Raw genomic sequence first — 26285 nt, 5'->3', positions numbered from 1 at the left:
TTTAATAAACATCCTGTCAATTATGTTTTGCAAAAGAAGTAGTAAAGCTACAAAAAATTAGTCTACCTATATGTACTGCTAGGTCATGCAATGAAGGCATACATAATTAAGAAAAGATATACATGGTGGTAGTCTCCAATGCAATTCCCACTCACCAGAATCTGGATAGATTTCCTTTAGAGGGTATATAATCTAAATCAAATAAAGTAGACACAAATTCCAAATGAGACACTTCACAAACATAAAGGAACCAGAGATAAGCAGCAATTCCCCTCCCTTTAGTAAGAAACCTTTGTAAGTAAATCAAGCAGGGTTCCTAAAACTATGCATTGAGTATAAAGTAATTCTGGAGCATGCAGGAAATCTAACCACTCTGACAATCTGATACTAACATGACTCACCTGTTCCCGCAGTGTTCCATCTGTGAAAAAAGGACGCTGAGGTATGATCACCACTCCATGGGGGCCAAAGGAAGTCAGCATGTGGACTTCCCCTGCACAAATCCAGCAGAAAAAGTAAAAAAATGCAAAGCTATGAGCCCTCACTTCCAATTGTCAATAATCAAAATCATTTAATCAAAAGACCTACCCTACATCTTATGTATTTGCCTGTTTTTTAAATAGCTGCAGCAAATTGATCTTTATTTTGTCACATTTGCTAGGGCTTCATCATGTGGCAATTTCAGAAGGGAATTCTTGATATAGGATCTCTGGATGTGCAATACTTCTGCTTCAGCTGACACAAAGCATTGTAAACTTTCAATGTCAACTGGAAATATATTGGTTCACTCAGGATTTCAACAAAATGTGTACTGTTGGGTTTTTTGTTGCTCTGTTCTATTTTTGGTTTTAAGATGTGGGAGACCTGTGTCTCCCCTTTTGAGATTATTGCATTCATAACGAAAAATAAGCAAATTTTATAAATGAAATAAATCAAAACACTCTTTCAATACACACACACAAAACAATATTAATAATCTAAAACATCAGCCATCACAGATCACAGATCAGCCATCACAACAGACACAAAAATATAAACCACATTTAAACACTAATCCAAAAAGCAATAAAAAAGCTAAGGGGGAAACAAAAAGACTAGAATACATCTTTTCCAGTAGTCTACACTCAGATAAGCAGATAACAAGCAGAAAACAACACCCTAATCAAGGAGCTATCAAGAAGAAAATGACACCCTCACCAATGTTGGAAGGATAAGCTACTGTATGTACACATGGAACAAGCCCCATACTCACTAGCACTGATGATATTACCTACCTGGGTAAAGAAATGTCTGTAAGCAAACAACCAAGAGAGCATCAAGGACTCCATTAAATTCATGATGTGGGCAATATCTGAATGGTCTTCCTGATTCAGTGAAATCTGCACTCCCTATAAACAACCTTGGCATCCTTAAGTTGAGGAAGGTTGGGACTAATAAATTCAACTTTTACCCCATAAGCAAGATTGTGAAGGATCAACTTGATGAAAGGCCTTAATGTACCAATGCACCATTTCTGGGACATTGGGGCGCTCACCCTGCTTGCACTTCCACAGGCCTCCGAGTATACGCAACAAAGATGTCTTTCCTGTGCCTGTATTCCCAGTAATCAGGAGATTATTCCCTTGTGTGACTCTCAGGTTTAGGTCCTTGACAAGCAGGTTTCTGGAAGGAGCAGCAAGGGAAACATGCTCCAGAACAAAAGCAGTGTCTTTTGAGGTCCTCTTCTCTTTAGAAATGCTGAAGACATCAAGCCCCCATAAAAAGAGAGGAAAGATAAGTTAAGAACAGATAGTATGAGCATGGTTCATAGAGAGTGCAGTCTATGTATCTTTGAGTACTTTAATGGTACAATCTTGTATAGCACCAAAGAAACAAGGACAGCCCCACTCCAAATATTTTATTATTGAGACTCTTCTCAACAGTCAGTCATTTTGGATGCCTGCTGTTGCTGCTGAAATCTGCAGAGTTTTTAAAACTTCTTGGTATAGGAATTCATAAAAGTCCTCAAGTGCCCATATGTTCCCCCAACCCACTGAGAGGCCTAAGAAACCTTTGGGAATTAGATCAGGGCCTGACAGCTTCTTTATAAAGGTCAGAGTATGCTATCCCATCTCTTTTTCAGTCCCTATAATTCTTGTCCCAATACTTGTCAGCACCAAGTGCTACAGCTCTCAGGTTCCACTTGGCATGTTCGTGTGTACCCTGATTTATTTATTTATTATTTTAAATAAAATGCCCAATAGCTCAGGTCTCTGATTGTTTATGATAAAACACTAAAAGAATTACAATTTGAATAAAGATAGTTACTGAATAAAAGATCAAACAAAAACTTCATATGCAGTAAATTAGGTCATTCAAAAAACAAACCAACCCCAATATGAATTAAAATAAAATTAATTGCCAGTCTAAATGTCTAGAAAAATAAAATGGATTTCACCTGGTGCTGAAATGATGCCAGTATGGATACCAATCAAGTCTCTTAGGGGAGAAATTCCACAAATGGGGTGCCAAATCTCCTCTTTCTATTCTTACAAGCATTCCTACAGTTAAAAAAAAGGGGGATAGAAAAAAAACTTCCCTCTCTCCATTACCACTAATTATCCAACCCCCCTTCCCCCCCCAAGTTTATGTTTGACCCAGAAACATGATTGGGAGCCACCAAGCATTTTTAAGCATCTGGCATGAAGTAGGTATCTCTGACATCTCAAATTCATAAAAAGAACTCTATAGCAGGTGAAAGAAGGCCTCAGTTTGATACTAGGTTCTTACAGTCTGATCTGGTATACTGCAGCTTCCTACAACCCTGACTTCCTATATTATCCTTAGAATTTCCCAGAATTATTTCCCTGACAAACCATCGCAGAAGGATACACTGGAATATCCTTCCATGGATATGCCCAAGATATTTAGCTATAATTTGTATGATAACCCAAACATCCAAGGAGCATCATGGCATAAACACCAAATTCGCATCCCACATCCTGTAGCTACATACCTGTCGAAGTCCCATTTGTCTTGTGATTCACTATGACTTTGCTTCTTGGAAAGGTTCAGCAATACTTCCTGCAACTCCCCAATTCTACAAAAGCCAGTGATTAGGGACGGAGATGAAAAAAATGCTTACATTATACAATTTCCCCAAAGGTTAAGAAAATATTTACTGAAAAAAGGAAGAGGTTATATATGTTTAGATATATCAGAGTGATTAATGTTTGTAGAGTTTCAGGATCCACCTGAAATGCTTTTCAAATATGATTGCCCTGTTGCCTAAGAGAAGTGCCAGTTGAAATTAACCATTTTAGAAGTTATTAAGGTTCTTTACTCTGCTGTATCTCTACCACTTCTAATTAGATCAGGGATTCCCCAACCCCTAGTCCATGGACTGGCAACGGGCTGCGGCATGCCAGAAACTGGGCTGCACAAACAAGCAAAGCCCCATCCATGGGATGCACACAAAACCACATCCCCTCCTGTCTGTGGAAAAAGCTCTCTTCACAAAACTGGTTCCTGGTTCCCTAATTCAGTGGGTACACTGAATTAGATGTTCAGCATCTTAGGTTTGAAGAGGAAAGAAAGAGGTTATCTTGTTATGTTTTTTCTCTTTAAAAATGCATCTTAGAAGAGATTCTATGACAGGCCCACTTTTGTGGCCTCAAAGAGTGAAAACTCTGCCCTCCCCCCCTTTTTATAGGAAAGCCTATTGGCAAAATCAGCCTTGCAGATATTTAAGCCACTCATTTCATCTCTTCAAATTATTAAACTCTCATTCCAAAAGGAGATCTGGTCCTGTCCATCTTTGAAATGAGATCCTCAAAACCCTGGTGTAGCCCTTGAACTGATAAAAATCATAGACTTCTGGAACAAACAGTGGTGGATTCCTTTATCCTTCAGAACTTGAGAGATCCAGAAGCTTCCATGCTATCTGATTGCTTCTCAAACCCAGAGAACAACATACCTGTGCGTGTAGCCAGCTACGTCGGACAATGTGGTAGAGAGATCAATTAGGAGACTGAAACAGTGAATCAAGTAAATGGAGACAAAGGCATTCTGCAAAGCAAAATCACATGAGAATAGAGCTAGGTCAAGATGGGGAAATACTCCACAAAAGAAAGGCAACTCTAATTACATTACCCTGAGGTTAAGAAACCTCAGACCAACAATCAAGTAAATAATACCCCAATCAAGGAATTGCCAAATAAGGCAACAGTAAACAGCCCAACCAAAGAATTTCTAAGACCACCCCAGGCCAAGCTATAGAATACAACCTGAGAGCAAACCTTTAATTAATAAAAAAGCAGGATCTTTCACCCTAGAAAAACTGCAAAAACTCACCTTGCTAACTAAGGAGCTCAGTTCTGTGGGATTCAGATCATTGTATACTCCACTAAATATAGGAATGGCAATCATCATGTAGCTAAGGATGCTGCCCAAATAGTCAAAGGTATTGATCCCAACTGGAACAAAAACATATCAACATGATGTAGTCAGTAGAAGGGAGCTTTTGAACAGGTAATAGGATCCAGATCTTGCCACACTAGGCTCAAGTGCAGAAAGATACAATTTTTTCTTCTTCACATGGGCACAAACTTTATTGTAGAGCAGGGGTCCTCAGCCCCGGTCCATGGATTGGCACCGAGCAGTGGCATGTCAGAAACTGAGCTGCACAAACAAGTGATGGCACATCCACGGGATGCAGGCAGCATGTGAAACCACACCCCCTCCGGTCCATGGAAAAATCTCTCTCCACGGAACCGGTTCCTGCTGCCCAAAAAGTTGGCAGCTACTGCTGCAGAGCACTACATTTAGACACTCATCAGCTGCACTTTAGCTGAAACTAGATTGAAAATGACCTTTATATTTGCAAAGTAGGGAATGTTTCTATATCAACAAGACTGCTTTAGCAGTGTGGGCAAAAGCAAATATTTTTAGTTCAATGTCATTCTTACAATGTCTCCAGTCCTTACTGTGCTTTTTAAAATAGCATGTTACATGTTGCACAAATCATGCAGCGTATTTGCAATTGTTGAAGAAACAGAATGACTCAGGGGGGTGTATAGTCAAAGGCTAATTAGACTTTGATAAGGCAACCTATGAACACAGATCAGTTTGACCCACTTATAACAATGATCATACATCATTACATATATGTTTGACATTGTGGTTGTTTTAGCCTGGGAAAAATATCCCTGATCCAAACTAAATTCTGATATTTAGGAAAATATATGTCAACAGTAAAGAAACATCTGTCCATTATTCTGAATAGCAAAACACTGGGAAAGTCCTTTTAACAGAGACAGAAAATCCCATAAAAACCCAAGTGCAGATTACTTTCTTCAAAAATGTTAAAGCTGTATCCTGCTTTGGACACTCACCCTAAAGTCTGTCACCTTTCAGGAACAGAAGTACAGAATCCAAATATTTCCATTTGCATCTGGATAGCCATGGAATTCATCTTCTGTTTCAGAGTTAGCTGATCCTTGACCACCGTACTTTACTATTTGAAATATTTTGTCCTCAAAATATTTCCCACATGCAAGATGTAAAGTTTCTCCCTAGTGAAGCTATCTTAATCAATGTACAAGTTAAGACGATAAAATGCTTCTCCTTACTGTATAGCCATAGTTCCTTTCCCATCAGTTCCCTTTGCGTCTTTAAAAGATTTTGAAGCTTGTAGTTGGTTCGCATGTGTTCAACTTCCCCAGCTCTACAAAACAACAAAACAAAAGGACACGATCAGTCAGGTATAGTGGTCCTTTCTGCAAACTCAGTTTTGTGGGCCAGGAAACCAAATGTAGCATTAAAAAAAAACATAGGGCAACTCTCCATATATTTTCATGAACTGAGTTCACAAAGCTGTTAATGGCAGTATGGCAATTTTAATATATGTGGACTTAGAATTCCCAAGCCAGCCAGCAAGCAGGCAATGCCATAAAAAGGAGTCCTGTTTGCTGCTGTAATTTAGGGTATCACTAAACTATTTCAGTTTCAGCTTCCATCATCTCCAGGGAGCCTTTATACGCAAACCGCATTGAAACATTGCCACTAGTGACCTCATGTGGCAAAAAGGAGAAAGCCAGATGGGCCACGTCTGTTCCTATTTTGATCTGCAGACCTTTTCCTTGTCCTTCCACCAAAATGTCCCTTTAGTGTAATTTACATATACTTCTTATGCAGAAGCATTTTTCCCTTTTAAAACTTCAACCTGCCATATGAATGGAGTAACTGAAATTGAACATGGAAAAACCTTGATTCTCCATTTGTCCTGAATTAATTTGCTGTGATGCAAGAGGAGACATATAAAATTTGTTTCTGTTCTTTGAGGAAAAAATTCAAAACAAATGACAGAAAGCACTACACATTTTCAGCCTCTATGTACATGCTACAAGAAGCACATAAGCAAGTCTCATTCACAAAGTCTCAGCCTGACTAGTTCACTGTAGATCTTTTGTCACTGAGTTTTGAAAGGATAATAGTTGGACTGAATATATTTAGAAAACTGCCCATAATTAGAAACCCTAATTAAGTCAAGACAGGGAGCTGATGACTACCAAATGGAGGAAAAGGAAATTCAAGAGTTTTTGTTAAAATTTGTCTGAAAGTTATTGATTGACAAATAACCTGGTCAGTCATGGTTGGATGAAATTGATGCAATCCTCAAAAAGAAAGAGCTGACACATTTAAGAAGTAGAAGTAATACATGAATTCGTATATGGTGGAAGCAAAGACAGAAAGATATAAAAAGATATCGAGTTGGTATAAACTAATTTTAGACATATTTTTTCTTTCCTTACCATGTGACTTTAATTACCTTGGTTTACTATTTTTTTTATCCTTTTCCTGCATTTGGTACAATACTGCTCACCCAAAAAAGAATACATTGATGGTTATCTATGCATGCATGTATAACTTAAGAAAAAGGACCTTAAATTTTAAAAAAGGGGAGAGAATAAGTCAACAGCATGAAGAGACATGAAGAAAGTAATTTTGGGGAAAATGACAAGTACATGAAATTCCATTTATTGTACATGGAGTATGTATTATCCATAAAAATGAAATATACATGCTTTGGAAGACTGAAAGGAGATACTAAAAAAAGGGAAAGCTATCTTACCTGTAGAAAGCAACAGATTCAGCATTCACCCGCAGTTGCATATGCTTAAACCTGTTGGAAAGAAGGAAAACATTTTCTTCAGGGTGTGGCAATGAAGCAATCAGAATTTCAGAAAAGCCCCCTTCATAATTATCCTACAACATAATGTTACAGATCTGTCAGAAGGATAGGGGTAGGTACAAGGATTGTGCAGCATCTTAGCAAGAGGCATGAAAATATTAATAAAATCTCTGACCTCTCTTTTATTTCTTAGTCACTTGAATTGGTACCTCACCTCCAAACAGTCTTATTTCAAGAACTGTTCAACATGTTAATATATATGCAAACAGCATCACAAGTCATTTTAGATGTGAACCAATTAATAAGATCTGCTCAATATATTCACCTGAAATCACCTTCAAGCTTTTCCTGGTGCACCAGTTTTGAAATAATGGGACTCATTAGGAACTTGTTAACAATAATCCCAATGATAAAATAGCCAAAGATGCTTAGAGGACCCAGCCAACCAGTGCTAAAAGAGAGAAATGCAGAGAAGTTAGCAAATCTATTGGTAGGAAGGTTATTTTTAAATATTGTAAATGGGCAGCAGCTATAAGTATCACAGTTGTTACACTAACCATTTACAGGTGGTCTTCAGTTAATGATTACTTGTTCATTGACTGTTCAAACTTGCAACTGATCCTCAAAGTTTGGGCCATCACAGCACCCTGTGGTCCCATGATCACGATTCTAATGCTTGGTAACCAGTTCAGATTTCCAATCATCACAGTGTCCTGTAGTCATGTAACTGCAGTTTGCAACATTCCCTGCCAATTTCCACAACAAATTCCATGGGAAAGAATGCAGGAAGTTGGAAGTTGCAATCACATGAAGTCCTCATTTAATGGTTTCAGTGATTTGCTTAATGATAAACAGGGATTATCAGAACTACTGTAGCTAAGCAGTGCAATCATGTGACATCAAAATTTATGTCTACATTGCTCAGCAATGAAAATTCTGGTCCCAAAGAGCATTATAAATACTGTATGGTAGGGTAGTGGCTGTCCAAATGAATTACGATTCACGGCTAACGTGGTCATTGAAGAGAAACTGGGTGTTCAGCAACAACAATCTTCCTAACATCAATATATGGCATAGCAAATGCTGCCCCCCCTTATTTTAAACCAGGATAATTTCTAATGAATTCATGGAATCTGTGCCAATTTGAAGCATATTTAATTACTTGCTACACTCCCTGCCTTATGATCTAATTGAGGTTTGCTAGTAGTAATTCTCCTTTCAAAAGTATTAGAAGATTGATCTTGAGCTGGCAATATTAAATAGATTAAATACCATTAAGTGAAGTTGAAATATTACTTTGTCGAGTTCTACCAAACCAAGACTCTCCCAAGTACACAATTGTATTATTTTGAAAACTTTTCTCATCCCATTTGTCCAAAAGAAGCAAATGATGGTCAGAATATTTTAGTATCTGATGCTGAAAATTAATTAAAGTTATTTCCCCCATGGCATTAAAAATACAATAATATTAAATAAAATAGGATTTTGCTGACTTTTCATAGTATCATATAAATCTACTGTGTGAAAAAATCTAATGTCACCTGAACCTGTGAGATGCTTACCCAAATTCATCCCTTTCAACTGTATTTTGAAACATTGCAGCACTTGAGCATTATTGCAATGTGGTTTCAACTATCCAAGAAGATGAGTGGCTCTCTGGATTAGCGGATGTTGACAAATGCTCTTTGCAAGGCATTTTGTATAATTGCCAATTAATTTTTTGTCCCTAAGCTAGAAGCACCAAGTGAGAGCTTCCATCCCACTCTTTCTCATTCCCTTCTAATCTGCCATTTGTTATTCACTGAGTTGTAAACATATCCTATCTGAAGACATGCTGTAGGCAAAAATAGCATTTTGAAAAATTGTTGGACATAAGCATAGAGAACCAGCCAGAATATCATAAACACATCAGTCCTGGAAACAATGTAAGTCTTTTAAATTGACAAGAAACATACGCTACTTGCTCTTTCCAGTCCTTCTCCTTTCCTCCCACACAATCTATGTATAAAACACCATCTTTAATACTATCCTTCCCACATAATTTGTATTTGTATCTTAAACTCCTTATCCACCAGATCAACCTTTTCCAGTAGAGTTTTGATGGTCTCCAGCTCTATCTTGTAGCCATCTTCTCTGTTTTCTCTTCCATTGTAACCCTGAAGGTTACAAGATAGAGTTGGAGACTATCAAAACTCTACTGGAAAAGGTTGGTCTGGTACATTAGGAGTTTAAGGTAAGAGCTGTGGTGGTGCAGTGGTTAGAATGCAGTATTGCGGGCTAATTCTGCCGACTGTCAGGAGTTCAATCCTTACTGGCTCAGGGTTGACTCTGTCTTCCATCCTTCTGAGGTCGGTAAAATGAGGACTCAGATTGTTGGGGGCAATATGCTGACTCTGTAAACCATTTAAAGAGGGCTCTAAAGCACTGTGAAGCATTATACAAGTCTAAGTGCTATTGCTATTGCTATTTTTTCCTGAGATCCCAGGGTTCCCCATTCTGGGTACTGTCCAGACGTGTGACCCAAAAAATTCCAATCAGCATTGTCCCTTTATCAGAGTTTAAATCCCCTCATTTCAAGGATATGCAAGATGGGAGGGATTATTTAGTTTTAGAACATTTTCACCCCCTCCATGCTACTATCACTAAGTGAGTGGATAATATTATAACCTATTTGAACATGACCAGTTTGATTTACAAGCCATTCCCAACCCACTGTAATCCTAGCCTTGCTTTTCTCTGCTTTATCTTGACCAAATGAAGATTGCAATGGCTTTCAGATGCAATCTATCACTGTTGAACCACTGTGAACTGTGAGCTGGTATGCAAGACCCATATATCTGTAATGAACCAGAGGAGAAACACACTAGAGTACATGTTTCAGTCAAGGGGACACATGATAAAAGGGGAGAAAAGATGGTTATTTGAGGTTGCAGAACAGCCACAAGAGTGTAGGTGAACTTGTTTGTTCACTTTGCTGCTTGCAACGAGTCAATCCTAGACTGCAGTCAGGATCCTGCAACTATCAGGGGGTATCTAGTAGCTAGTGCAGGGGAAAAAATCCCAGCATGACAGGACTCACTGCAAGCCCGCTCTTCATTACAGGAATCACTTTCCTACCTGTAAAAACATTGATAGGTGTAATAAACAAGGGTGAAGGGCGAGATGATCAGCTTACTGGCCATGGAACTCAGCTGTTTGCAGAATCTTTCTACATCTTGACTGATTCTCTGGTCTCTAAACAATTGTGCAATACAGAGAGATATTAGCTTGATATGTACCACTGTGATAAGAACAGCAAAGGAGAAAAGTTAATGTCTTATGAACAAAAAGGTTCATTCACTATTCCAGGTGCTTTAAATATTTGCACCAGGCAAACCAGTACAGGTAGTCCTTGATTTACAACCATTTGATTAGTGACCATTACAATGGCACTGATAAAAGTGACTTAAGATCAGTTTTCACAGAAATGACTATTGCAGCATCCCATGGTTAGATGATCAAAATTCGGGCACTTGGCAACAGGCATGTATTTATGACAACTGCAGTGTCCACGTGTGATCACTATTTGTAACCTTCACAGCCAGCTTCTGAAAAGTACAGTCAATGAGGGAAGCCAGATTCTCTTAATGCCCTCATGATTTACTTAACACTGTAGTGATTTGCTTAATGAAAAAAGGGGCAAAAATGGGGCAAAATTCACTTAACAATTATCTTGATTTAGCAATGGAAATTTTGGGCTCAGTTGTGGTCATAAGTTGAGGACAATCTTATTGAGTAAGAACATGCTGGTGTCTGTTAAAAGCTGGAATGACATCAACTGCCCCATCATAGATGATTGTGTGGTAGGATCAAATATTGCAAAAAAAAAAAAACCAAGGTTTTTTTCTGATTTGGTTTGTTCTATAAGAATTCAGCTTCATAGTTTGCAATCTTTGGTTTATGGCTTACTATGCTGTGAAAACCCAGCCACTAAAGCTGATTCTACAAACCATAACTTTGAATGGCTGGAAATAGTGACTCAGAGGGCCATAACTATCTCAAGAGCACCACTTCAGCAAATGATACCTTTTAGGAAATTCTCTTTTCTCTTTCCTTAGATATTGCAGAGTCTTCCAATAAATTATTTTTATAGCTTCATGAGCAGGATTTGGGGCAGAAAGCAATCTTCCCTGGCAGAAGCCAATTATAAAGGAAATAAGTTTTTTCCTGATTTCTATTGTTTTAATGTTTATTCTTTTAACTTCTGATCAACTGCTCAGATAACGTATATCAAAAATGAACTGATGAAGCTCCAACTCATGTACAAAAAAGTTTTAAGAAGGTAGAAAAAAATATGTTCTAAATTCTAACCAGTTTATTGCAGTCAGCATTATTTCTAGGAAGTGAAACAAAAATCTGGATATTCATCATTTCATTTGTACTGTTTTAGAAATGCATCCACAGCAAAATTAGATTTGGCATGATAAATTGGTAATGGATTTTCACAACAAACTCTTCTTATATAATTGCAGTTATAAATATCACAGTTTTTTTAAAACAGCAATTAACTAATGGAACATTTATATGGATAGTACAGAAGTATAATTAAAAAGATTATCTTATGTTATTCTCGTAAGACTTTTCAACAGCTTCCCATTTTTTTCTATTATAAACTATTTTCTATTCTTATTTTATAACAAAAAACAATGTTTTAAACTATTTTTTGCTGAGTCTTGAGCTATATTCTAATATTCCCCTAATTAAGAGAAATGTGATTTATTTGATAAAACTGGTTTAGCTATTTCAAATAAAGGCCTGGTATAGTTGTAGTATTCCCTTTGCAACCTTACCATTAATGATGTCTTAGATGTCATTAACAAAATTACCTAACTACATGTTTAGTTGCTCTTTGCTATCCAATTCCAATATTATGGACAAGTCTTGTTGCAAATATACCGGTATGTGTTCAGCTAGATTTATGCCCATTTATCTGTGATGAAACATACTTCTGAACAGACATGCTTTAGATTAAAACAGAAATGTACATCCACAGTTACTTTTTTTAAGTTATATATCAACATTATTATTCTCTTAGTTTCTGCATCCAGTTCAAAGTGGTAATGATCACTCATGCTCCTGCACTATTCCATGTGGCACTGCTTTCCAAAATGACTCCACTCAGCTGGTCTTTTCATCCTGAGGGGACCTGCTGAAAATCCCTTTTCTGATAAGACTGTATATACTGTGGGACCAGCTTCCTTGGAGATTCAAGCAATTCCTTCCTTCCATTCTAGAAGATCATTAAGAACTTCCTATTCCATCAGGATTTCAGCTCTAGTTGATTGGTTATGGGTGTCTATCTATACAGTTGTCTTTTTGTATTTTGTGTTGTTGTTATATTATTTTTTCTCAGGTTTTTCTTTGTTTTACACCAGTGGTTCTTAACCTGGGTGATATTGCCCCCAGGGGGCAATTTCATTTTTCAGGGGGGTGATGGAACGAAAAGGGGCAACGTGGGGGCGAAGGAACAAAAAGGGGGCGATATGGGGGCGATGGAGCGAGAAGTTTTGGGGACACTTTTGAGACTTTTTCGTACAGTGAATCGCTGTATATCTGTCGTAAAAAACATCAGATCGCTCGCTATTAGTGGATTGAATTGTGTTTTCAAATGTTCCTCCAGCTAGCTTCAGTACAGAACGCCGTACATATGTGAATACGCATCATTTATCTTCATGCGCGTTGCGCAGCAGCCTCTACCCATACAGTGGCATGCCATTGGCCAGAATATGGGAGATATGGGAAAAAGACTAGAAATAAATTATTTGCATCGATATGTCCTGATGACAATTTTAAAGAAAACAAAAAAAGTGTTTGCAAAAATTGAAGAATTATTTCCTATGTTGTGATTGAGAGGTTATGTTGGGGAGGGGGGCGATGACAACTTCCTCATTGGCTCAAGGGGGCGATTTGTTCAAAAAGGTTAAGAACCACTGTTCTACACCACCCAGAGCAAAGTGAAGGAACAGTTAATAAATATGGTAAATAAATAAATGCCAGAAACCAAACCTATTCTGCAGACTTGCTTAATGACCACAACACCTTATGACCAAAATTCCAATTAACTGTGATTGTTAAGTTGAGAACCCTGTATTTATCAAGGAGAGGAGAGGCGGTCTTGGAAATAAAATATTATGCTAATAAGTGTTGCTTTACAGTATTCCAACTTCCCATTTTGTTTGAGTTAAAAGAAAATTTAAAAAGGAAAAAGGAGGATCTGCAGAGACCCTACTGGTAATGGGTGTGCTGGTACTGGTACTTCTGGGCATCAGGCTGGAGACTATACCCACACAATTTCTCTCCAACGGTGTATTCCCTTTAGCTCAGGGGTGTTAAACTGCTGGCCCGCGCCCACCCCATTGCCGGCAATGGCGAAAAAGCTCCGATACATCACGCAATGTCACGTCACGTTGTGACTTTGACATGCCTGCTTTAGCTGGTAAACCGGACTATAGTCCACAAAATTTTAACACATATGCTACTCTGAGCTAATATTTAAGGTTCATAGAACTTTTTGTTTTATTTAATATCATCTATTTTTAAAATCAGAAACCTAGTTTAACGCAGAATTCTTTAATTCTGAATGCAATTACCTCAGTGTTAATATAGTTATTATAATAGCTCAAACATTCTATCAAGGAAGTACATAGAAATTACTGTCTGAAGGCAAAACTTCCAAAATTTGCAATATGACTCCCATTAACAAAATTTTCATTTGAGCAAAACAGCAATTTGACTGGTGCATTTCAGATTGAAATGTACTATAGTACTAGTATACAGCAACCCCTAGTGGGTGACTTAAAATTAAACAAACTCCCGGTCACTATGAATAAGTGTCTATGGACACCGAGATGACCTGGAATAAAGCCTAGAGTACAAACATGCTACAACAATAGGTAGAACCATTCTGAAAATGATCAGCCACTTACGGATTATCAATTTCCTCATGTAGAACATTCAGAGTATAATACTCCTGGCCCTGAAAATAGCAGCCATGAAGGTATTCAGTGAGAGTCTTTCTCCAGCTGACATACATTAGATTGCAGATAAACTGGTCTAAACTCTTCAGCTAACAGAGAGATAGACAGAGAGAAAGAGAGCGCTGAAAATCAAACATGGGGAGATACAACATTCAAAAGGAACATTTCGGACATTTGGTGAGCAAATAGCCACATTTTTTGAAGCAGACTGTCAAGATTATTTTTGTTATTTCCAATCCAATGGACCGTTGGAAAGAAATTATGTAAAGGAGTTGGGATTTCAGCTGTCTGTTGATTAGCACACTTCTAAAAATGAATAGACAGAAGCAAATTTGGGAGACGGGGAGAAACCGGTAAAAGAAAAATCAAGTTTTAAAAACTGGACATATACAGCCAGGGTTGTGGAGAAAAACTATCCAGAAAAATCTCCCCACTGGATATTTGTGCAGAAAAGCAGATGGACACAGGTCCTCCTCAACCCAAAAATCATATGACAGACAGCAGAACATATAAAGCCCATCTCATGGCTTTTGGTACATGCATAGATATATGTGTAAGGCCCTGGCTAGTAAAAGTGTAGGAAAAAATATTAGAAGCCATGCTCTGTGTAGTTTACTTCCCTTGTTTTAGAAGTCAGTTACGACTTATGAAACTCCAACCTTAGTAACTTTTCTGAGTAATTTAAAAGCAAAATACAAATGTACACTTTGGGACCCTATAATTCTTTCCAAAAGTTGTGGAAAGAGTCTTTGAACTTTGAGGTAGGCTAAAATTGATTTGAACATTGTTGTTGATCCATCTTTTTTTTCTTAACAAAGGATAAGTAGCATAAGGAATATTTTTTAATTTCTTAATGGAGAGGCAACTGGTTTTTTTGGTCAACTCGCAACATGTCAGATTCAATCTGCTGCATAGTACAGAACAAATGCAGCCATATTTTCATATATTCTCACTTTCAGGTTAATGTATATAAGGAGTTATATAAAGCTGAAAACAACACAACCCAGGAGAAACTGATAACAGTTTGGATCTGTACATATCTATGTCTGCTCCTGTTCAGATATACTACTCTCATTCTCTTCCTTTTTTGGTAGGTTGGCCACTGCAATATAACATATTAGAGTGCAGGGTTGCGATTTTTAATATATATATATATATTTATACCAGTTTGCATGCCATCTAGCACTAGACTCTATACTAACAATTCATGTTACCTCTGACCACAGATATGTACCTTTCACACATCATTCAAGTGATCCAACAGTACAAAATATACGTGCAATATATGACAGATCACAAGAAGAGAGACTGACTGTCATGGGAGAAGCTCAAGGCAACTGATTTGCAATATGTACTTTGCTTGTACAGCAGAGCAATTTTCATTATTGCCAGTGGTCTAGATTAAGTAGATATTAATATGGAAAAATGATTTATTTTGTAGTGACCTTTCATCTATCAACATATTGAAATAATCAACTGTGTTATGCTGTCTGAGATTTAGGATGAACATTTGGAGAGTTTGGAGAGTAAGCCTATATGAGAGGGACGATACAAAGGACCACCATATCTGAGCTGCAAAAATCTGGGCAGTAAGTATACATACATTTCTCTACTGCTATCTAGTGGTCATCTGGCTTTCTGTAGCCTATGGATGTTAGGCCTTATGTGTGTTCTAGTTTGTTCGCTTTTTTTTACTAAATTTTATTATTTTATAAATGAAATTAACAGACCTTCCACTCCTATAGCAACGATAATAAAAAGTAGTAAACTGTCAAAGGAACAGAAGATCCACGTAATGTTCCAATGAAAAATATTAATATATACCAAACTGAATTTTTAACTTGTCATTGAATTTAATTATATAAAAGCATAAATATTCCATTTTCTCATTCCTGCAATATATAGACATTTCAAAGACTGACAGAGCACCCATCTCTTGAAACCATTTTTTACCATCTAAAATAAGACTTCCCAATCTTCCCCTACCCTTATAATAAAAAAAATTCTCTTACCAAAGAGTTGAGTACAATGAGAATCAGAGCAACTGCGGTCACCCTATTGAACTCATAAAGATCTTTCCTTCCCAGAACTGAGAAATATTGACTGGGAATCAGTCCCACCTGGTAAATGATCAGTTGAGCTAGGAGAGATAAGAGAAATATTTTTAAAAGCATAAGCTCCAAAGGTATATCAATAAAAAGAGAGAATAATCCTGCATTATGGCAAAAAGAAACATACAAAATGATTTGTCTTAGAAAATTGTTTGCTTACTCAACAAAGCAACTACAAGTAAGGTTAGAAACATCAGCACATTCTTAGAGGTGAAGGTAGGGAATAAAACTGTTTGGATCTTTAGGAATCGGTGGAGAAATTGACGATCCAGCTGGGGCCTAGGAGAAAGATAAAAAGACAAGAAAAGTTATAAAGCTGAACTGCTAGTATGGAAATGTCACTGCCACACTGCTAAGCCCCCCATTCCACTCAGCTTATGATTAAGCTGACTGAAATTTGGGGAAAAAAAGTCTAACTAGAACAATAATAGAAGGGTCCCAAATATTTTGGCAACTATGAGGCCAATGGGACTAATGTCTAAAGTTTATTTCAACATTGGGCACAGAATATGTAGAATAGCTGCACTTTTGTTTCAGATGTACATTATACAGAACACTATCTGCAAACCAAACAGCTGCCACAAAGACCAAACATTTGGCCATCTTGGGCAAAACTCACTTAACTGCCTTGCTTAGCAATGAAAATTGTGTGCTCAGTTGTGGTTGTAAGTTGAGGACTATAGATATTGGCTATGAGTACTCATGTCTTCCTTATTTGCTGCTTAGTTTGCTATAATTTGCTTTACATAGGATTGCCCTTGAAGAAGATTTGGAAGATGTAACATGAAATGCCTTCATGTTGACCCAGAATGCACAGTTTTAAGTAGGGTTTTTGAAAATACAAGAACTTGATGAGGTTCAGTGGAAAACAGTGGAAAAGTCCACTACACATAATTTTCTATCACTAGAGTTTTGCCTGTTGATTATAAAAGATTGGTGATTTTTTTTCTACAGCCTGAAAAACAACAACAACAACTGCTTGTAGAAGAATAACACCAATTTCCGCAGTGAACTTCCAAATCCACTTCATGATGTTGTTTATTACTTATCAAGGTCTTAATGGCTTGGGCCTTGTTGTGTATGAGACTTTCTGCTCCAGGCAGAATCTCCTTTTGCAATTCATTCTGCACAGAAGGGGGCATTCTGTGGATCTCTCCACCTCCCTCACCTAATTTTGGAATATGAATTGGAAACTGGAAACAGTCACAACTCTTGGCTTCTGCAATAGCCTGCCTCTCTGCAGGTCAGGTTGACCCTTTCCTATAATCTTTCTGGACCAACAGCTCATGAATGAAGGCTGGTTGTCCAGGCATGAGATGATGTTTCTAATCTGTATTATATTATATTATATTATATTATATTATATTATATTATATTATATTAATTATAAATCAATGATTTTCAAATTTGGCAACTTCTAAGATTCAATTTTCAGAATTCCCCAACTAGCATGCTGATTGGGGAATTCTGGGAGTTGAAGTCTGCACATCTTAGAATCATAGGGCTAGAAGGAACCTTGGAGGTCTCCTAGTCCAACCCCCTGCCTCTAGTCCCCTTATCATCTTCGTTGCTCTTCTTTGCACTCTTTTTTTGAGAGTCTTAACATTTTTTTTTTTATCATGGCAACCAGAACTGGATACATTATTCCAAGTGTGGCCTCACTAATGCAGTATAGAGCTGTATTATTACTTTTCATGAACTTGATGCTATCCTTCTGTTGATGCAGCCTAGGACTGCATTGGCTCTTTTTTCAGCTGCAGAACACTGTTGGCTCCTACTTAAGTGATAGCCCACCAGGACACTAAGATTCCTCTCACAGTTACTACAGTTAAGCCATATACTGCCTATTCTATACCTGCACATTTGGTTTTTCCTGCTTAGGTGCAGGACCTGGTTTTTCTCACCACAGAACTGCATCTTGTTGGATAGGACCCAATGCTCAAGTCTTTCAAGATCCTTCTGAATCTTGAGTCTGTGTTCCAAAGTGCTGATTTGCTGATTTGCAAATTTGATGAGTTCCCCTTCTATCCCTTCCTCTAGATCATTTATGAAGATGTTGAAGAGAACTGGCCCAAGACAGAACTTTGAGGTATCCCACTGCTTACTTCCCTCCATGTAGATCAGCGTTCTCAACCTATGGGTCGCGACCCCATTTGGGGTCGAACGACCATTTTACGGTGGTCGCCAAACAACGCGATCTGCCATTTCCCCCCCCAGGGGGGCGCCGCCGCGCATGCGTGGCGCGTCCATGTGACCGGGGGTCGCCGTATAAAAAGGTTGAGAACCGCTGATGTAGATGCAGTTCCATTAAGAACTGCATGCTGAATGTGGGCAGTCAACCAACTGCAAATTCATCTGGTGGTGATGCTGTCTATCCCACATTGTTCTATCTTACCAAGAAATAGGCTGTGATCTACTTTTTCAAATGCCTTGGTTTAGTCCAAGTAAACTATATCAACAGCACTTCCCTGATCCACCAATTTAGTCACTTTATCAAAGAAGGCAACTTAAAGTTGCCAAGTTGGAAAAACACTGAATTATATGAATAGGCAGCATGTAACAACTTATACATACCTATCATGACATTCCCTTTTGAAGTATGTAGTGTTATATGAAACTCAGAAAAAGATTACAGTGTTTCTTAAGGCTAACCCTAAACCTACTATTTTCTTTGCTTTTTCTGAACTGTAGTGCCTAGTACTGAAACCCAGCATTGCTTCTTACCCACCCTGCTCGGCCCCGGAATCCTGACAATAGCCGTCTCCGTTCATAAGGAATTCCCACGCAGTGGCTCCCTTTTCCGTACTCGATTGTGGACTATTTAAAGCACTTACCGGATAGTTTTCCTAGTTGTTTTCCCTGGAGCCATGAATGAACTGCCCTTCCTTGCAAAAAGAAAAAGGAAAAAAAAAAGCTTCCCAGAGTCCACTCGGGATCGCGCTAGTAGAAGACTTGCAAGTCTTCCGTCCCTTCAAGGCTCTTGATTCTAGTCCCACCCCAAACAGGGATTTTGATGAGTATTCATTATTCCTTTAGATTATTCATTAGCGAGTCAGAAAGAGCGACTATAGAGGGTCCATCATTGAGAAAATGAGTTGTGAGCAGGCGGCTATTAAAAGCTACAGAAAAAGACAGCTGCAATGGCCAAGTATCCGAATCCGCGTCATTTTAGTGGGAATAACCAGAGAAACTACAGCATTCTACCGAAGCAAATCTGATTTTCTACCTGTATCGCTAAAAGCAATGATTTCCGACCGTCTTCATGGATTTAACATATACTTCCGGTCCCGGATTACAGCTCGAGTTCTCCGAGAATTGAAGAGTGGCGGAAATGCTTCAGTTAGCAGTGCTGGAATGATGAAACACATGCCCTGAAGTATAGTCCACAAAAACCTATGTAAACATAAATATTTGTCTTTTTTTTTCTTTATTGCAATAGACTAGTACAGTTACTTCCTCCGAAAATTAGCGTCAGGAAAAACTGGAACCGAATTTTCAAAATAAATGTTCATTAATGAACAAACAAAGAAATAAACCATCGGTTGATTTTAACTTCGTGATTTTCTTCTCCTTTTCCGCACGATTATGACAAAAAGTTCCCAAACTTCCTTAATTCCACTAACCGAAATCAACGAAGAAGCATATTTTCTGCAGCAGCATCTTTTTTTTTGTTCTGATAAAGACCAAACTACTAATAAAGAGTTGGAGTTCTGATTTTTTTTTTACACAAGTTAGAAACTATACAGTTAGAAAAGATATAAATAGCAAACTTTTAGTGTTCTTTCACCAAGTCTCATGTATTTCTACCTCTCTTGCCCCTCATATGGAAGATATTTTCCATCCTAAAGGGAACCGGAAATTAGACTCCTGCAAGTCATAGATATAGAGGTCTGTTTTCAGAGGGAAGGAAGTTAGAGCTCCTTCTACCGGACTAATTGTGTAAGGACAGTGTGAAACAAAATCTAAGATCCAAACTTTTTCATTTATTTTGTAGACGTTTAACGGTGTAGTGTTTTCTTACATAAGAACTTAATAACTTTGTTGAATAAGATTAAACCCCCGTTCTATGGCTCTTAGTGGCTAGCGAGATTCGTGGACAGGAGGGCAATGCTCGCTTCCATAGATATAATAACACGATAGATTCAGATGAGTAGAAATTAGCCTAGCTTTAACTTATACCTATGTCAACCCTCCAGTTTGAGGGTCTGGTGGCTTATTAGCTTATTAATAAGTAATTAGAGGCTTTTGTAATTTATGAATTAACTTTAGCCAAAGTTATGTGCCTTTACCTGATAGAAGTGACACTTCTTTAAGGAGGGGAGGAGGGGACGGCAAAAGCTAGAATGCTTGACTACAAACACTCCACAGGTAGACCACAAACATTTCTTATATAGCCTAGTTAACAGGTTGTGGCTTTGATGCTTGGCTAGGATATTTTGAACTGTCAAGGAAGGTGACATGATATTTAGCTTAAGCAGTAGTTAGGGGTGTCTGGACAAGGGTCTTAGAGGTAAGCAAAGTTTATCATTAACATAGAGCTAATCAATTTATATGATAAAGAAGCAAAATTAAATAATGAAGTATTATGGATGACTTTGCTTTGTGCGCATGTGTAACTATTGTGTAACTTTGTAATTAATCAGCAATTCTCTTATTTCCTGTAATAAATTGTATAAAAATGGCTGTCCTTGATTTCGGTGCTCTCCTTGGGTATGAAAGCCAGAGGCATCCTCTTCTGTACAGAAAGAAAAGAGTTTTGTCTTTCATTGATTCTGCGTAGACATTGGCTTCCTCAGACTGGGTTCCTGTACTTAAGACAGCTTTCTGGCCAACAATAGCAGCTGCTATTTAAGCTATTTAAACCAGTAAATCTAGAGCAGGGGTGTCAAACTCGCTGCATCATGTGACGTGTCGTGGCATATCGTGACTTTTTTCCCCTTGCAGGAGCTGGGGTGGATGCAGCTTCCGTATGATGCATCCAGCCTGCTGGCCAGCAGTTTGACACTCCTGCTCTAGAGGTAGTACTCTAGCCATCAAGCCCACAATACAACCTGAAATACTTTATCCTTGATCATATTAGATAAGGATCATTTCACAAGGAGAATAATAATACCATTAAAGAAAAATGTGCATAGTTGATGTCTGCTTTATTCTCTCTATATAGCATGTGGAGTATTTTGAAGAGAAAAGGAGTATAACAAACCACTACTTACATATCATTTTTACTTGTGTTTCTAGGCCTCCAGCCTCTTCTGGTGTTTAGAATTAAATTCTCCAGACTTTCGTTTTTGTGTGGTAGCAACTGGTCGCGGGCTTGCTGATTCTCTGCGCCCCTGTGGCTAATTTCGCCCTGCCAGGGGACCCTAAATGGATCTAAGTCACCCTGGAGAGGCGACACAGAAAGAAGGGTGCTCCAGCAATTCTGGAATGGTGGCGGCCGTGCTGTTCAACTTGGGGAAAGCCTTCTAACCTGACAGGAGAAAGGTTGGCCATATTGCATCTTCCAGCCCAAGCTACTTGCAACCAAAGTCCAAAAGCACTAACCAACACAACTATGAACAGTGTGCTTGAAACTGGGTGAGGAATTTGATCTTCTCTTTTCTATTTTACATTTAATTTCCTGGAAAAGATCCCCAAGAAGCAAAATACCTCCAAAAGGGAAGGAGGGGGATTTCCACCCCACCCTTATACTAACAGAAGCTGCAAATTAATCTTTTTAATTTATATATGGAAGTGAAATAAATATAAAACCTGAAACTTAAAACTTAAACTTGGATAAATCTAAAATTGTTTTAATGGTTAAGACTCTCATTTCAGAGATAATTATTCATTTTGGAAACTGAAAAACAAATAATTGCTGACATCTAGTGGCAGATGAAGACTATGACAGCTATGACTTTAATATAAGACTTGGCAAAATCTGGGAAAAGCTAATCTATGTCTGTGACCTTCAAAGCTTTAACAATAAAGAACAGCTGTGACAAAAAAGACAATAATCTGGGCTGTAGAAAAAGAGAATTATAAATTTCAGAAAAAAAAGTCTTTTTTTGAACTATTTGGATTACAAATATCTACCTAATTGGGACTCTAAAGCTATTTACAGAGAAAAGAAAGGAAGAGGAAAACTCAAATTCTTGGCTATTATGGATCAGAGACATGTAGAAAGAACATATCAAGAAAACATAAATATGTCACAGGAGGAGATATATAGTATACTGCAACTAATTCAAACAACAATGACTTTAAACCACAAAGAAATCCAAAGCAACTTCGAAAATATATATATATATAAATCTATTTCCAAGTTAACTCTACAATAAAAAAATTCCCAGAAAACAACAACAAAGAAGGAGCAGATAAAACAGGTAAATGTATATAGAATTGATAACAGAGACTTAAAGATGGAACTTAACAAAACAAGGAAACATGATTTAATCCTAGTGGAAAAAAATTCACAAAAATTGGAAAAAACAACTTATCCCTTAAGACTACAAAATAAATCTGAGGACAAGAAAACAGATTGGATAAAATGGACTGTAGAGATGTCAGGAACATTGGAGAGAAAGGAAATGATAAGAGAAGCAGAGAAAAAGAAAAAGGTTTTCAACAAACATGGAAAGGCAGAAGTCCTATACAAAGACACTTCTGATTTACTTTTTATATCCACAGGAACATTTATGAACATGTGGAAAAACTTTTTGATTCAGCAAAATACATTGATTAAGAAAGACACTGGGCAAAATAAAAATACTAAAGTGGAAACTAAGAAAATAGATGATGGGATTTACCAGAGAGAATACTTAAAAAAGAAACATTTGTTTGAATACGGTTAAAAAATAGAAAAATTTTGGAATATATATGTCACTCTAAGAGGGATGAATTCTCTAAATATAATATAGTATACTTTTTTCCCCTTATTTGTTCTCTTTCTTGATATGAGAAATATAAAAAAGTTGAAATGACTTAGATAAAGGAAATGTTTTAGATATTTAAATGTGATTGAATTTAAGAAAATTATAATGGATAAAAATGTTTTGAATAGAGGTAAAGGACTAGATGACTAGATGTATTAAATGGAATATTTAAAGATTAAACATATTTTAATTATGGTTAAAAAGAATAAGAAATTTAAGAAATAAATACATATTAGTTTAGGAGGGATATATATTTTAAGTAGTATGTTATTTTTTATGCTTCTTTACTCTTGCTTTTCTTTCTTTTTTTACTGTTTTATCTATTTTTAAGAAATGTAAAAGTGTGACATGGTTCATATGGAAAAATAGAGTTAAATTCTTAAATATAATTAATTTTTGAGAAAATCTTAACCAGTAAAAATATCTAGAATTTGGTGGGAGAAACAAATTAAAATAAGGACTGTAACAGGATCTATGATAAGGCAACCAGAATGATTGGATAGAAAAGAAATATTATATTGATGTGATTGTTATTTTTAGGACTACTGGGAAAAAATTATATTTTTAATTGTTATGTATCAAAACAATAAGAATTGTATTAACTCAATGTTTGCAAAAGAGGATATTTTGGGAAAAGAGGAAAGCAACTAAAACTGTGGATTATGGATTATAGAAATCAATTGTTAGTGATTGTTTTACAAATGTAACCCAGACAACATACTGTTCACCAATTATTAAGTGATTTATGTTTTTTTAAAAAAACAATAAAATATATTACAAAAAAAGAAGTAAATTCTCCACTAGTGTAAGGTCAAAACAAAAACATGGTCTCCTATATTCTCTGAGAATTGGGTTTTGTATTTATAGTTATTGGCACATTATGAGTCCTGGCATACTGATAAACACCTAGTAAAAGTATTCAGTTGAAAGTAAATTCCCAGCAATATGCAGGATTGAGTGATTTCCTCACCTCTTGGCAAGGTTTCCTCCCTGAGGCTCTGCTGCCCCCACCCTGTCCATACTTCTTTTGACACAGCTATGCCAATGAACACTTCTGATGTTTTCTAATGCAGAGCTGCATACTCTGGGCTTCATGCTGTACTGGATCACACAAACAATGAAGGACTTTCCCTGCTGGGGGAAGCTGACATATCTCTATTTATTCCAGCAAACAATCTAAGAATAAAATTGATAAATACTGTCCATCCATTTAGGCTCTGAAGCTGCATTAACACATCTGGAACAAGAGGTGTGAAAGGTTGTACTTCAGAATTACAAAAAGTGCAGCCTAACCAGCATCATTTCTATGATAACCAGAGTGGAGCATTTTTTGTTTGTTTGTTTTTGGCTTGTTTTAAATTTTGTTTTGAGTTCTGGAGGCAATTGAGCTTCTTAAAATTCCTGAAACTGTCTAAAACTGAGTTCTGCCTCAGACACTTTTAAAATATGGCTGTCAAAATAACACGAAAAACCTTCAGCACACCCAAAGAAATGTAAAATGCTCATGCCTGTTCTAGTAAATAATACTTAGCACACTTTTAACAAACTAGACTTATTTGTCTTGATCTGAATTGTAGAGGATTCCAAAACAGTGAGGCTAGATCAAAAACCTAACCATTGTAACTCTACAAAATTCCTCCAGTCATTAAATTTTACTTCAAATTTGCTTATGTTTTTAGTTGCTGTTTCCTATTTTAAGTTGTAAGAGATGAGACTATCATCAAAAGATTAGTGCTTAATTATTCTTCAATAATTTTCCTAAAATGGATTTATATAATTAACACATTTATTTATTTATAACATTTCATGCTTCCCACAAAAACATTCAAAATAATTTATTTTCTTCATTTGTATCTTAAGAAAAAACTCAGTGCTGGGTAGGGCCCCTCCTACACTGACACAGCCCCCTAAGACCCCAAGATGTTGTGGGTCTTGGGAAGCTGAGCTTGGCTTCTGCTCCAGAGGAAATGCCACATTCAGCTTTGTTGTGTCTCTTTTGAAGCCACGGGCAGGATGACTCCTATTCTTGGGAACACCTGCCTCTTTCTGGATCCTAGGAGTTCTCTCTCTCGCCACATAGCAGGGGACTGCAATGCTTCACCATCACATTTTCCCCTGCCCTTCACAGTTGCACCCAAGTGTGACTTTGCCGTTTCTCCCACAGAAAGGTCCGTGGTGGGTTATGTTTTTCTTTCCTCACTCTGAAAAGAAATCATAGTTAGAGAAGAATGAGTACAAGGCAGTTACTAATTTTGAAATGTGAACTATTTTAAAGGAGAACAATTGTCTTCCATACAGTAAAAGTAACTAATTTTCCTAGGATAGCTACCTGAACAATCGGCAAAGAACCAGTTTGGTATAGTGATTAAGGCATCAAGCTAAAAACCAGGAGATTATTAGTTCTAATTCCACTTTGGACATGAAAGCCAGCTGGATGACACTGGGCCAGTCAGTTTCTCTCAGCCCAACCCACTTTGTAGATTTGTGGGAAAAATAGGAGGAGGAAGGAGTATGAGGTATGATTACTACTTGACTTACATATAAAAATAATAAAGATGGGAATAAAAATAAAGTCCCAACATAACTAGCTGGCTGGAATTTTGTGAGCTGGGAACAAAACACAATACAAAGTCCTCTCTTTGTGGATAATAGAAAGCAAGAATTTATAGGAATCACATACACTATTAGATATTAGACTTTTACATAGATAACATTTCCTTTGCTTCTGCTGCTGCTTACCTGTGCAGGTAGTAAATCTTTTTTTCTCACATGCACAGCCATTTCATCACATCAGATCTCTCTTCTGACCTTGCTCCTTCCATATGCTGTTACTGAGGAATGAGGAAACTGTCATCATTTAAGGAACAAATGAACAAACATCCACTTTGGCTTTGGACTATTTCCAGTAATATGACTTTTAATTACTGAGGCAAGTAATATTGATGTAATAATTTGGGAGAGCATCCAAAGACAACTATTATCTTTTGCTGCCCATTATCTTGGTAATAAAGCCAAGTGACCCTTAGAAGGTAAAACCAAAGAGCAATTATGGGCTTTTCAGGCTGATGGGAGC

The 26285-nt window shown here is 37.2% G+C and overlaps 1 protein-coding gene across 4 annotated transcripts in view; it reads right to left on the bottom strand.

Moving 5' to 3' along the window:
• ABCD4 (ATP binding cassette subfamily D member 4) overlaps positions 1 to 20082 on the bottom strand; it is a 28115-nt gene extending 8033 nt beyond the window's left edge. The window contains exons 1-14 of one of the 4 annotated variants that reach the window (XM_039351751.1): positions 19133 to 20082; positions 16459 to 16577; positions 16200 to 16327; positions 14137 to 14276; positions 10289 to 10405; positions 7497 to 7622; positions 7112 to 7162; positions 5610 to 5704; positions 4333 to 4454; positions 3956 to 4047; positions 2996 to 3079; positions 1535 to 1737; positions 402 to 493; positions 156 to 192 (exon numbers count right to left, since the gene is read on the bottom strand). In XM_039351751.1, the coding sequence (XP_039207685.1) occupies positions 156 to 192; positions 402 to 493; positions 1535 to 1737; positions 2996 to 3079; positions 3956 to 4047; positions 4333 to 4454; positions 5610 to 5704; positions 7112 to 7162; positions 7497 to 7622; positions 10289 to 10405; positions 14137 to 14276; positions 16200 to 16327; positions 16459 to 16577; positions 19133 to 19167 (1441 nt within the window). In that variant the 5' untranslated portion in view covers positions 19168 to 20082. Of the gene's footprint in view, positions 1 to 155; positions 193 to 401; positions 494 to 1534; positions 1738 to 2995; positions 3080 to 3955; positions 4048 to 4332; positions 4455 to 5609; positions 5705 to 7111; positions 7163 to 7496; positions 7623 to 10288; positions 10406 to 14136; positions 14310 to 16199; positions 16328 to 16425; positions 16578 to 19132 lie in introns of those variants that run through there. The other 3 variants (XM_039351750.1, XM_039351754.1, XM_039351752.1) reach the window with 3 other exon arrangements.
• Positions 20083 to 26285: the final 6203 nt, after the last annotated feature.

The sequence above is a fragment of the Crotalus tigris genome, unplaced genomic scaffold (genome assembly GCF_016545835.1).
Source record: "Crotalus tigris isolate CLP2741 ecotype Arizona unplaced genomic scaffold, ASM1654583v1 scf7180000018371.15429387391:27106975, whole genome shotgun sequence".
Taxonomy (NCBI): Eukaryota; Metazoa; Chordata; class Lepidosauria; order Squamata; family Viperidae; genus Crotalus; species Crotalus tigris.
The sequence above is the reverse complement of the archived record's forward strand: the minus strand, read 5'-3'. Positions and strand labels throughout refer to the sequence as shown.